Source organism: Propithecus coquereli, unplaced genomic scaffold (assembly GCF_000956105.1).
Source record: "Propithecus coquereli isolate 6110/MARCELLA unplaced genomic scaffold, Pcoq_1.0 Scaffold142, whole genome shotgun sequence".
NCBI lineage: Eukaryota > Metazoa > Chordata > Mammalia > Primates > Indriidae > Propithecus > Propithecus coquereli.
The window spans coordinates 2541907-2554609 of record NW_012138525.1 but is presented as its reverse complement, the minus strand read 5'-3'; the positions used below and the strand labels follow the sequence as shown (position 1 = coordinate 2554609).

At 58.6% G+C, this 12703-nt stretch overlaps 1 protein-coding gene across 1 annotated transcript in view; it reads left to right on the top strand.

Moving 5' to 3' along the window:
• The window catches only part of LAMC3 (laminin, gamma 3), a 54860-nt gene that overhangs the window by 6218 nt on the left and 35939 nt on the right, over positions 1-12703 (top strand). Inside the window, exons 2-4 of the mRNA XM_012639687.1 lie at positions 5162-5466; positions 9533-9663; positions 12119-12285. Of these exons, the coding sequence (XP_012495141.1) occupies positions 5162-5466; positions 9533-9663; positions 12119-12285 (603 nt within the window). The remainder of the gene's footprint in view (positions 1-5161; positions 5467-9532; positions 9664-12118; positions 12286-12703) is intronic.

Here is a 12703-nt window from a genome sequence, read left to right as displayed (position 1 = left end):
ATGTGTTAATACCCCTTAAGGGTAGGCACAGAAGAAAGACATCAAACTGGTAAGTGTGTCTGCCCCCTGGACTTTGAGTGACTTTTCTTCCTTCTTCAGTTTTCCTGCATTTTCCCAGTTTTCTCTCATGGAGCTTACTCAAATTTAAAAACCAGAGAGAACACATTTTTACAAAAATTTTTAAAAAGCAACCGCCTTGCCACATTCTGTTTTAAGATGTTTTTCAAAGTTCCGTTGCAGCACAGCTTGGCATTGCAACTCCCAGTCCCTTAAAAGAAAGCGTGTGTAGCAAACAGAGTCCGGATCTGGGAGCAGCCTGGTGTCTGCTCCTGTAACGAGCCGGCTTCGGACCTCGGGACCAGGCAGGGGTTGGTCCAGATGTGCATTCACTAAAGGATGCTGTGCGGAGGTCGCTGCAGGTCGGCGGTGCAGACTCCGCGGCAAACATCTAGCAGCCAGACACCTCCCGGGAGGGGAGCTTGGAGCCACTTAAAAGGTAGCTGGCAGCTAGACGCGTGATCGGAAAAAGGCAGTCACTGGGATTTCATGCAAACGAGCAATATCACGCGATAGGAAACATCCCGGCTTTCCTTCCTTGCCAAGCCAGGAGGTGAGAGAAGAGGCAGCAACATCACAGAGACACGGCAGGGACTTTTTGTTACAAGAGTTAATTAGAAAAGCCAAGAAAGCAACTTAATCCCGGCTTTGTGATGAAAAGTTTTCTGCAAAAGGCAACCAAAAGGCTGAGAAAGGAAACAGCCCAAGATCTTCCAAACAGTGACAAGGATTAAATTTGCAGCCCCAACCCAGACCCTTGCAAGCTCCAGGGGGTTATGGGCTCCCAGGTGATTGAGACAGGTGTGTTCCCATCAGGAAAGCTGAGCCAAAACATCATCTCCAGTGGTTAACTGGTGATGAAACTGCTTGGGAGTATGTGGCTCCCTCACCTCCAGGCCACCAGATATGCTGTTCCCTCTGTCTGGAGTGCTGTTCCCACTGCTTCACACCTGGCTGGCTCTCATGCATTCCTGCTCATCCCACTGGCTTTTGGACTGACCACATGCCCCACATTCACTACTCACCACTGCCCCCTCCTCCTTCTCCAGGCTCCCGCCAGCCTGAACTGCAGGCTTCGCCACAGGGTCGCCACAGCTCTGCTGACATCCAGCCGGTGTGGAACGCCCTTCTCCCCACCTTCCCTGGCCAATGGCTGTTCATCCTTGGAGCCATGGGTTTGGGTGCCTTGTCGATGCTGCCTCAGCCTCCCTGGGCTGCTTCATCCTGTTCTACAAAGACCTGCCTGTCTCTCCCACTACTCTGTGACCCCCCCCCCTTGGGCAGGTGCCATGAATCCTAAGACCTGAGCATGGTGCCTGGCATACAGTAGGTGCTCAATAAATGCATGCCAGTTGGGCGAGTATAGACAAAGCATGATTTGCACCTTTGAGGAATTTCTAATTCCGCGAAGTTGAGGCAGGCAGGCCTGCCGGTGTGGCTAATGCTGCCCCATGTGCGCCTGCAAGTGATAGTCCCCAAATGAGTCTCTTTAACAACAACAGCTGCATTCAGTGAGCACCTACTGTGTGCCAGGCACCTCACTAACTGTTTTACACCACTTTATGGCTGAGATCCCCAGACAGTTCCACCACTGTGCGTGTTTTACTAATGAGGAGTCTGAGGCTCAGGGCGGACGTCACGCAGAAAGTAACTGTCTCCGCTTGACCCCTGAGTCGCCACCCAGAGCCAGGTTACCCTCCCGCTCCGGGCTCTGTGGGGCCGCAGAGAGAGGGGGCTGCCCCGCAGGGGGTTGCTGATGGCCGTGGAGATGTGGAGGTCCCACTCGCCCCCTCCCAGCCCTCGCCTCCTCGCTGATCCAGCAGCTGGGCACAGCAGAGGCTCCCCCCACCGCCAGACACCAGGAGCACCAAGCTGTGTCCTCTCCAACCAGCTGGGACATAAAGCCCATCAAGAATGACACTGGGACAGTCATAAAATCAAGCCGGCCCACATCCGGCACTGACCAAGCAGAATGAGCTCAGATCGGAGAGGCTTATTTTGGGAAAATGGAAACAAAACAAAACCCTTTAATTGGAGCCATCTGGGAGCAGTGGCCTGGGGAGGGGGCGGGAGGGGCCAGGGTGGGGAGCTGAGCTGAGCTGGGAATTCGTGGGTGAGGCTGCCCTGCCCCCACGGGCATCAGAACCAGGCGGGTGAGCTGCTCCCAGCCTGCAGGTGGGGGGGATTGCAGCAGGGCCCCCCTGCCCCATTGTCTGGCCACCCATGGTGCCTGCTCTTCCTCTCCCATCCCAGCTCTTGGCAGCTCTGGGTGTGGTGAATTCCCGCCCCATGACCATGATGCCAGACACCTCAAGAGCCTGGCTGGCCAGGGCTGGACCATCTTTGGACCAGGTCTAAGCCCCAAATATGAATCGAGCTTGTCAGGTCTATTGTTTAACCTGGGGACAGCAAACAGATTTTGTCCAATTAATTATTGCCTAGGGCCTTGTGTTAAGGATTCCGAGGTCCAGTCTGAGCAGAGACATGACTGAAGTGTGCAGACTACAAGTCCGCAGAGAAGTGGCAGGGCATTCAAGACCATTGCAATAAATCAGGGAACAGATGAGGGGCTGAGCGAATGGCAGAGAGGAGGGCAAACACAAAGAATATTCCAGAGGATGAGCTAGCGATCTAGTGAACGCTGAAGTCACAGGGCTGAGGAGGGAGTTGACTCACAAGTTTCTTGTTTTGGTGCATAGAGAGACCATGGGAGGAAGGAAGATGCCTTTACCTTTTTTTTTTTTTTTCCATATGTATAACACAAAATTTGAGTCTCTGCTTTCAGTTCTTTTGGGTACATACCCAGAAGTGGAAGTGCTAGATCATATGGTAATTCTATTTTAGTTTTTTTTTTTTCTTAAATGGACCCCACTAAAAGTCACTGACTTGATTTTAGTTTTAACCTTTCACAAGTATAATCACCAGGTGTGAAGGTGATAAGGGATATTTTCCAGCACTTCTCACGGAAACTCAAATGGTAGGTTCTTCTTTGGGGTAAAACAGCCTCTTCTCGGTTTACAAGGTTATTTCCGGGTTGCAAAAATCCCCTCTCCTTGTTTCCCCCTGTGTTTTGTTTCTCAGTCAGTCTTGGTTGCCACAATCACACAGAAAGTGTGAGGACACTTTTTTCCTGCATCTGTAGTGGAAACCTTGGCAGCAGACGGTAACAGCTCCATGCCTGTCAAATAGATGCATTATTCTAGTTTCTTGAGGAATTGGCAAACTGTTTTCCGCAGTGGCTGCTCCATTTTACATCCCACCGGCAGTGGGAACGAGGCTTGCAGTGTCTCCGTACCCTCACCAACACTTGTTTTCTGCTTTTTGGTAGGAGCCACACTAATGTCTATGAGGCCCAATTTTTTGTATATATAACATATGTCATATTTATAACAGCTTCATGGAGATACAATTCACATACCATACGATTTACCCACTTAAAGCCTGCGGTCCAGTGTTTTCAGTGTATTCACAGAGTTACGCACCCATCACCACAATCAATGTTAGAGCATATTCATCCCCCTCCCCAAAGCAATCCTGTACCTATTAGCAGTCACCTCCCGTTTCCCCCGTCCGCATCCTGAACCCCCAGCCGGGACAACCACGGCCTCCTTTCTGTCTGTGTGGACTTGTCCATTCTGGACGTTGGATGCGAGTGGACTCACGCGGCACGTGGTCTTTGCGGTTAGCTTCTGTAGCGTTTGCAAGGCTCATCCACGTCGTAGCATGTGTCGGTGATTCGTCTCTTTTTATTGCCCAGGAATATTCTGTTCTCCCGTACACCACGTTTAATTTATTCATTCTTCAGTTGGCGGACATTTGAGCTGTTTCCACTCTTTGACTGTCACGAATAATGCCACTGTGACCATCCATGTCTACAATTTTGTGTGGACATCTGTGTTCATTACTCTGGGGTCTATACCGCGGAGTGGAGTTGCCGGGTCATATGGTGACTCTGTTGAACATTTCGAGGAACCGCCAGAATGTTTTCGGAGGTGGCTGCACCATTGTTTATTCCCGCTAGCAGTGTGTGAGGGTTCCGATTTCTCCACAGTCTCACCGAGACGTGCTAGTATCTGTCTTTAAAAAAATTTTTTTTAATTTTAATTTTTTATATTTAGAGATGAGGTCTCGCTCAGTTGCCCAGGCTGCAGTGCAGTCGGCATGATCATAGCTCAACGAAACCTGGGGCAGGGTGGCGGTGGGGTGGCAGGCTGGTGCCTAAAGCCTGAAGACCCCCATCTTGGTGTCGCTGGCTTTGGTGGGCAGCTGAAGCCAGGGAAGAGGAGAGGCCGCTCGGGGCAGGCGGGGAGCAAGCAGAGGGGCTCAGGAGGGGCCGAGGCGGTCAGGGAAGAGGAGAGAGCAGGGCAGACCCAGGAGGGTGGGCTGCACAGAGGCCCGGGGGTGGGGGTGACTCCTGAGGTGCTGGGAGTGCTCAGGCACCCAGGGAAGGCAGGGTCCCCTGGCTGTGGCCATGAGGGGCTGTGGTGGGGGTTGGGGGGTGCTTCGCAAGAGCAGTTTCCGGGGAGTGGCCCAGAGAGGCTGAATCGCAGTGGGTTGAAGGTCGAGGTGGGGATGAGGCCGTGATAGATGGAGACCTGTCTTGGGAAACTTGGATCAGGAAGAAATTGGAAGCTGGAGGGAACGAGGGGTCCAGGAGGATTGTGTTAGGGGTCTGTAGTCATTGCAAGGCAATGAGGCCAAAGGCACAGGTGGAAGGGTTGGCCTTGTTGGGGTATAGCAGAAGAAATAGCTTTCTAATGGTAGAGCAGGCTTTTTCAGGATGCAACAACTTCCTGTTGCTGGACATATTTGAGCAGGAAGAGACGGCTGCCTATCAGAGGTGTGCAGTGCAATTCCTGTGCGGGGAGGAGAGCTCACCTAGATAAGTGATGGCGAATACCTGGGAAGTATGCTGGCATTGTCCACTCCTGTGCCTCCGACAGGCATCACTAATTGATGGTGGCACTGCCAGCCCAGAGCTCTAGACAGCCTTTAACGGTGTGTCCAGGAGAGTTTATGCAGTGCAGTTGTCTGCCCTCCCTGGACCAGGGCTCTGACTCGCCCTTCCCTTCTGTAAAGTGGGTCCGTGTCTTCTTGGCCGCAGGGAAGGCCTACGAGATCACCTACGTGAGGCTGAAGTTCCACACCAGTCGCCCTGAGAGCTTCGCCATCTACAAGCGCAGCCACACCGGCGGCCCATGGGAGCCCTACCAGTTCTATAGCGCCTCCTGCCAGAAGACCTACGGCCGGCCCGAGGGCCAGTACCTGCGCCCCGGTGAGGACGAGCGCGTGGCCTTCTGCACCTCCGAGTTCAGTGACATCTCCCCGCTGAGCGGGGGCAACGTGGCCTTCTCCACCCTGGAGGGCCGGCCCAGCGCCTACAACTTCGAGGGGAGCCCTGGGCTGCAGGTCAGAGAGGGAGTGGCTCGGGGTCGAGTCAGAGGGTGGGACATGGGGGACCTGCTGGCCTGGGTCGGGGCCAGAAGAAGAGTCAGAGGGCAGGACACGGGGGACCTGTGAGGCCTCACGGTTTTCAGACTATACAGCACAGAAGCCTTTGTTGTGTCTGAACCTTTTGCGGATGCCCAGTAATAAACCAGACCGCAGGGGGCTGCAGCTGACTGGAGGTGTCCCTTCCCTGGCCTCCCGTGGCATAGCCCTGTGGCCCCCGGGAGCCCCGTGACAACCACCAACCCACCCAGCCCCTTCCTTATACAGGTGTGGAAACTGAGGCCTGGAGGGGCAGGGACTCTCCAGGGGCACACGCGGCGGTGGAAGGGCGCAGACGGAGCCTGAGTGTCCCCACTCGCAGCTGGCACTCTCTCTGGAACGCTCTGCCGTGGGCCTCGCGCCCTCTGTGAGCTGATAACAGGGCCTGGCCCGAGTGTGTCTGAGGGCTCTCCCACAGATAGATGGGAAAACGTGCCAAGAACGTGAGCTTTGGCGTCAGAGTCCCGGGTTCGATGCTGTCGGGCAGCGCTAGCTACGAGAACTTTCTGTGATGATACAAGTGGCCTCTGGCTCCACTGTCCAGCATGGGGCCATGAGTCACCGTGAAATGTGACTAGCACAACTGAGGAACTGGACTTTACATTGTATTTACTTTTAATGAATTTTAATTTAAATGGACACACGTGGCTAGTGGCCACAGCCGTCCATTCGGGGCCCTCCAGTTCAGCCCATGTGGGTCTGCTCAGGCTTGGGGTCCTGCGGTACTGGCCCCTGCGTGTCCAATTCCCGTGTGTCAGTCGCCACTCAGCCACAGACAGGCGTGCTGGTCTGCTTGGCGTCGCAGGGCCAAGCTGTTGGACAGCTCAGGAGGCCATGACCTTGGTGCAGACAGGCCTCCCTGTGAGACTTTCAAAGCACCTCCTTTGCCCGTCTGGGATAACAAGGCGGCCGGGGTTAGAATCCTGTTTGTTTACGGGGGGACACTGAGGCCCAGAAGAGTTTATGTCCTGCCCAGGCCATGCACCCAAGAAGACATGGAGTCTCTCCAGGACCACCCGCAGGTTCAGTGATTCACCGCACTCAGAAAGCTGTTACACTCACGGTTACGATTTATTGTGATAAAAGGACACGAGCTAAACGAGCCAAGAGAAGAGAGCACGGGGCAGGGGCTTCCAGTTGTCCTCTCCCGGGGGGAATCACGTGGACGGCATTTACTTCTCCCAACTGCGACGTGTGACAGTGTGCACAGAGCATTGCCAACCGGGAAACCCCCCTGAGCCTGGAAGTCCAGGGTTTTTATTGGAGGTTGGCCACGTAGACACGGCCGACCTGTCTCCAGCCCCTGCAGAGGTCAAGCCGACACTGTGTGGCCCAGGACCCCCACCAGAGATCACAGGGTCAGCACAGCCTCTCTGATGTGGCCCAAGGGAAGACACGCCTGTCAGATGGGACATTGCAGGGGCTTAGAGGTCGCTTCCCAGGAGCCAGGGGCAAAGGGCCGGGCCTCTCTTCGGGCCAGGTGAATCCTTTACCCCAGAGCCACTTGTGCAGACATCCAGGCCCTGCTTGTCCCATTACAAGTGTCCACACGTCCTCATCATGATTTTGCTTAAAATTCGTTTCTTCTCCATGGGGCTGCAAGCTCTGTGGCTGAGAAAACCTCAGCCAAGGTCAGTTGGAGACAAGCGGAAGGGCCTGCGTCTGTGCGCTGTCACCTGGGCAGAGGCTTGCGCTGAGACCCGGGGCAGGTGAAGGTTTTCTGACTTGGTGCCTCATGTGTTCTGGACATTGTCCCCAGGGGTGAAATGACCTTTCCAGAAACGCCTCCCCCGTTTCTCCCAGGCAGAAGCCAAGGTCTGAGGACAAAGAGAAGCCAGCCTGGCTGGCCCGCTTGCCCTTGTCCTCTCTCTGGACACATCTGGGGGGCGGGGTGCCTCTGCAGGGGACACGGAGCACCGAGGGATGTGGCTGCTGGGCTCAAGTGCCTATGTCCCCACGGAGGGGCCGAGGACCTTGGGGGAGAAGCCAACCCGGCCATCGCAGAGTCAGGCCACCAGATTGAGGGGTCGCCTGAGCACCATTTAGACCACAAGCTCAAGCCGTCCACCTCCTTCCTCTCCTAACGCCACCGTCTGGATCCAGGGTCTGTCCGCAGCCAGCTCCGGTGCTCGCACGTCCTGCAAGCTGGAGCCTGTGCAAGTTGCAGACACCCACTGTCTGGGTACAGGGCTTTGCTTTGCCCTAAAGTGACCTTGAAGGCATCAAGGAGCCCCTACAATCTGGGCTGGTGAAAACATTGCCCCCAGCTCCCATCCTGTGTCTCAGAGACTTTGCCCCTTCACTGCCGTTGTCTTCACAGACTGCTGGAGCAGGGCGCGGGCCAGGAAGCGCATGCAGGAGCCCCGAGGAGCGTCACTAATGGGCCAGAGACTGGGGGCAGGTTATCGTCCTCTCCGGGCCCCACTGTATGAGGGTGTGGGGTAATCACAGGAAGGCGGGCTAGCCTAGTGGTTAAAGCCTGGACCTGAGGGTCAGATAGACCCGAGTCCCGGCTCTGCCGCGCACTAGCCGCGCCACTTGGAGCGGAACACTTACCCTCTCTGAGCCTCCGTCTCCTCGTCTGTAAATGGGGTAAAAACGATCCCACTCCTAGGGTTGCCGTGAGGACCCAGCCCTAGTCACACAGCGAGGATCAGCAGCTGCTGTGCATCGTCTGCCCTGACATCGGCTGGTTTGAGTTCTCTTGCGGGCACTTTTTCTGGAGAAAGAAGAGTCGTGGTGCCCTTGGCTGCGGATGGCTCGTTGTCTCCAGCCCAGGCCTCAGCTCCTCGGTCCTTCGCTGCTCCGGGGACCAGCAGCACAAGCGTGGCCTGGGCGCTCGTGAGAAATGCGGGGTCTCGGGCCCCGCCCTCCCCTGAGTCGGGAGCTGCATCTGGCCGGGTTGCCAGTTGCATGTGGACCTTCGAGAGGCACAGCCTTGGGTGGCTTGGGGAGTGACCGGCCCGCGAGCTCCAGCACAAACTCGGCTGAACGCGGCAGCTCCCTCTTAGTTTTCTGGGCTGGACCCCTCTCCCCGGCCGAAGCATCCCCGGCAGGGGTCTGAGCTGCTGAGCTCGGGGGGGAGGGGGGAGGGGGTCCCCTGGCCCGAGCCGTGCTGGGGGGAGGACAGACTGCCAGGAGCTCGTGTTCTGTGCTGATGGCCCCGATGGCCGAACCCGGGGCTCCTGGGCTGAGTGGAAATGCTGATTAACATGCGGCACAGCCACCGCTGATTACAGCAGCAGGTGGATGAAAATGTCAGTCTGCACGTGGGTCCCCCGCTCCCCCCACGCTCTCCCACGGAAGCTGCTCACTCAGCGAGCAGCAAGTGTTTATCAAGCGCCTGCTGCGTGCCAGGCAGGGCCTGGGGGTGGGGACGCGGCGAGAACAAGGGCCCCAAGTCCCTGCTCTCCTGGGGCTTCGCCTCTGGTGGCAGAGCTGTCACCTGGGACAGGTGACCTGTCTGCAGAAGCTGGATCCTCAGCAAGTGAGAAGCCGAGAACCCAAGGGCCCGCCCCACGCGGGGCCCAGCCGAGCAGGGGAGGAGGTCGCTGGAGCACGTCCTCCTTCAGATGACCTCTAGAACGGGTGGGAGCCCTGCGCAGCGGGGTCTTAGATGGGCCGCTGCAGCCCGCCCCCCACACCTCTGCTGCCTCCTGAGCTGTGCCAGACTCACGCCCAGCGCTGACACTGGCCTTCGTCCTCCAAACACCCTTGTGGGGGTGTCCTTGTTCCATTTCACAGATGGGGAAATGGAGGCTCCAAGACACTGAGCAAAGTTGCACAGTCCATGGGTGGCCTGTCCGAGGCTGGCGTGGGCCCAGAGCACCGGCTCCTTATCTCTGCAGTGTTCTCAGAATTCGTCTGGGCCTGGCCTGTGCTGCGCCCCAGGAGTCCCTAGGTGGCCAGCTGGCCCTGCCAGGACTGCGGATGGGCACACACGCGTGGTGACCTGCTGATGGTGTCCCTCTCCCTTTTGCCCCAGGAGTGGGTCACCAGCACCGAGCTCCTCATCTCGCTAGACCGGCTCAACACGTTTGGGGACGACATCTTCAAGGACCCCAAGGTGCTCCAGTCCTACTACTACGCCGTGTCTGACTTCTCTGTGGGCGGCAGGTAGGCGGGAGGCAGGCCCAGTCCCAGGGTGAGGTGGGGTGGGGGCGGGGGGGAGCAGGGCCCCAGCGCCGGTCCTCAGAGGGGAGGAGGAAGGCCTTGGTGGCCGTCCCCACCCTGCCTCCCCAGCCCCTGCGTCGGCCGCATCCACTGCACCCTGCTGCTCACCACTTTCTGGACGCTGGGTCTTTGCACGCCGTCCCCTCAGCCTGGAGGTCCTTCCCTTCTCCCCACTGACAGAGAGGTGCTCCCGGTCCCACCCCCACGCGCTCTCAGCGTCCGGTCAGTGCAGTGGGTTTTGTCTGATTCTCCTGCAACATCTGTCGTCCCCTCTGCGAGAAGCAGGGTGCCCAGAAGGCAGAGGCCCAGCTCTGCCTCACATTCCAGGGCCCATCCGCATGTGGCCGCCTGGCACTGGGTGCCCAAGGGGACCGAGGGGGCACGAATGTCTGCAGCATAAATGTTTCTCAGGTTTCTTCTTTGAAAGGAGCCCGGAAGACAGATGTGTTCCTGCCCCAGTCACTTGGGGGCGGCAGACACATCTGGTGGCTCGCTGGTAAACATGTCCGCACCAGGACAGGAGGCAGGGGAGAGGGCGTGCCCCAGGGTCGGAGGTCAGGAGGTCAGGGTGCTGCAGACAGCTGCAAACTGGGGGTGCACCAGTGAGTGGGAGGCAGGGCTGGAGGGCGCAGGTGCAGTTGAAGAGGGTCAGGGCCTTGGCAATTTGTCCTTGTCCCACAGTCACCGGGAAGCTGCAGAAGGGTTTGGCCGGGGTAGTAACTGCCCGCAGCCGAGTCGGGAAGGATACAGGAGGGGAGAGCGAAAACGCAGGTTACAGCTGGGGTTTGGCGGGGATGGGGGGGTGTGGAGAAGCAGCTCCCGTGTGAACGACAGGCCGTGGGGATGGGAAGCCAGATCGACACCTGGCTCTAGGCTTCTGAGGTTCAGGGGCACGGGTGGCGTTGGTGAGATGGAGACAGTGGTGGGGGGCGTGGGGCCCAACCGTCTGCACCTCGGGGCGTCTGCACACTCCAGGGAAGCCTGGGGCTTGGGAGTGCAGGGCCACTGGGGGGCTGTGAGGTCCCCTCTGCTGCTCCCCCGATACACTCTGTGTGTCAGGTCAAACCTCCCAGGACAGGGCTCTTGAAGGGTAGCGGACAGCGCCGTGAGCTCCAGCGCCTGCCCTCAGGGGGCTTCGGGCCAGAGAACATCTGGGCCCCAGCTGTGAAATAAGACCACCCTGGGATCGCCAGCTGGCCAGGGAAGGCTGCTCCTGGCGGGGCGCGGGTGGCCCCAGCAGCCCAGGCCCCATGATGGCCCACAGGATCTCGTTGTCCTTCACTGGGGTCAGAGGGCTTCATGGAGGAGGGTGGTGTTTGCAGCACCCCCTCTGGGACAAGAGTTGGTCCCTTGTCACTTCCCTGGTGACCACTGTCTCCATGACTGCCTCACCCTCCCCAGAAATGCAGGGTGCTGTGAGGAAGCACTGCCACGTGCCTTCCTGCACCCTGTGTCCCCAAATAAGAGAGAGCACAGGGGCCCTGGCAGTGGCCAGTGGTTCGTTGATATTCGCTGAAGGCGGAACGTGGAACGTGGCCTGTGGGAGCCACCAAGTGGCCAGAGGAGTGTCCAGGAGCCCAGGGTCTGTGTGGAGCAGGAGAGGACAGGCTGCAGCGTCGAGCTCTCAGCGCCAGTTGCCTCCGAGGCCTGAGCCTGTTTCCTCACCTGTGCAAAGGGGTTAAGGACGGTCCTCCCTCCCCTGTGGTGCGGCTCCTGCGGGGACACCTTGCCTTGGTCTGGGGCCGGCCCAGAGCGAGGCCGGGAGTGGACGGCCATGGTCATCCTCTAAGTGGCTCAGTCTGGCCCCTGGGACAGGGATGGTTGTGCACAGGGTCAGGCTCTGCCAAGCATGCTGCACGACCCAGAGCGAGTCTTTGTTCCTGCCCGACTCCATCTCCAGATCCTGTGGGTGGCCTGGGGACGCGGGCCCAGGGCTGCGCTCAGAGACACTGGGGACTTGTCCCCTGGATGGGACAACCTCTTGCCCTTTGAGACACGGTCACAGGACAACCTCAAGAGGCAGCCTCTCTGGGCCCCCACGCCCACTGCCCTGTGACCGCTGGGCCCCCCTCCACCCAGGAGACTAAGGTGACGGAGGCGTCCCTAGGTGGGCATCTTCCCCATGCCTCAGTTCTTCCGTCTGTTAAGTGGAGCCAGGACCAAGGTGTGGGCTGTGTAGGACACAAGTGATAACAGGCTCGCGAAGATGAAATGGTTTATTTTGTACAGAGCTCACTACGGCCAGTGCGGTCAGTTCTCTGGCACTGCTGCCCCCGAGGCACGCGGTGGGTGATCAGTAGAGGCCACGATTGAGTGGTGGCCTGAGGGGCTGCCTGGTATTAACCCCTCGTCTGCCCTGCTGGTGCCTCCGGATTCTCCGCCTCCATGTCTTTCCCAGGTGCAAGTGCAACGGCCATGCCAGCGAGTGCGGCCCCGACGGGGCGGGCCGGCTGGCCTGCCGATGCCAGCACAACACCACCGGCCCCGACTGCGAGCGCTGCCTGCCCTTCTTCCAGGACCGCCCGTGGGCCCGGGGCACGGCCGAGGCCGCCCACGAGTGTCTGCGTGAGTGTCCTGGGGCGTCGGGGACCTGAGGCTGCTGGTGCAGGCCAGGGAACAAACTGCTGAAACTCCGCAGTGGGGGCTGCTCCTGGGCGGGCCCGGTGGGCAGCTTGGGGTCCCTGTGCTGCTACAGGGATGGGGAGCTGACGGGAGCCTGGGGGTGCCTTTGTGTCTCGTCCTTTCCCTGCAGAGAGCTCCCCAGACCAAGTCCCCCCAGCAGAGGCGCCATGGCGGAAGGGCCCACAAGGCCGCAACTTGTTCCTTTGTTTTAGCTGCTCCCGGCCCAGGCACTAATGAAAGCCAGGCCACCCCAGGCATGGGGGTGCCGACCTGCCCACCCAGCCTCTCCCACAGGCCCCCAGGCAGCCCTTTGACATCCCACCCCCCACCGCTCCCCGTTGTGTGATGTGGCTTTGACGAC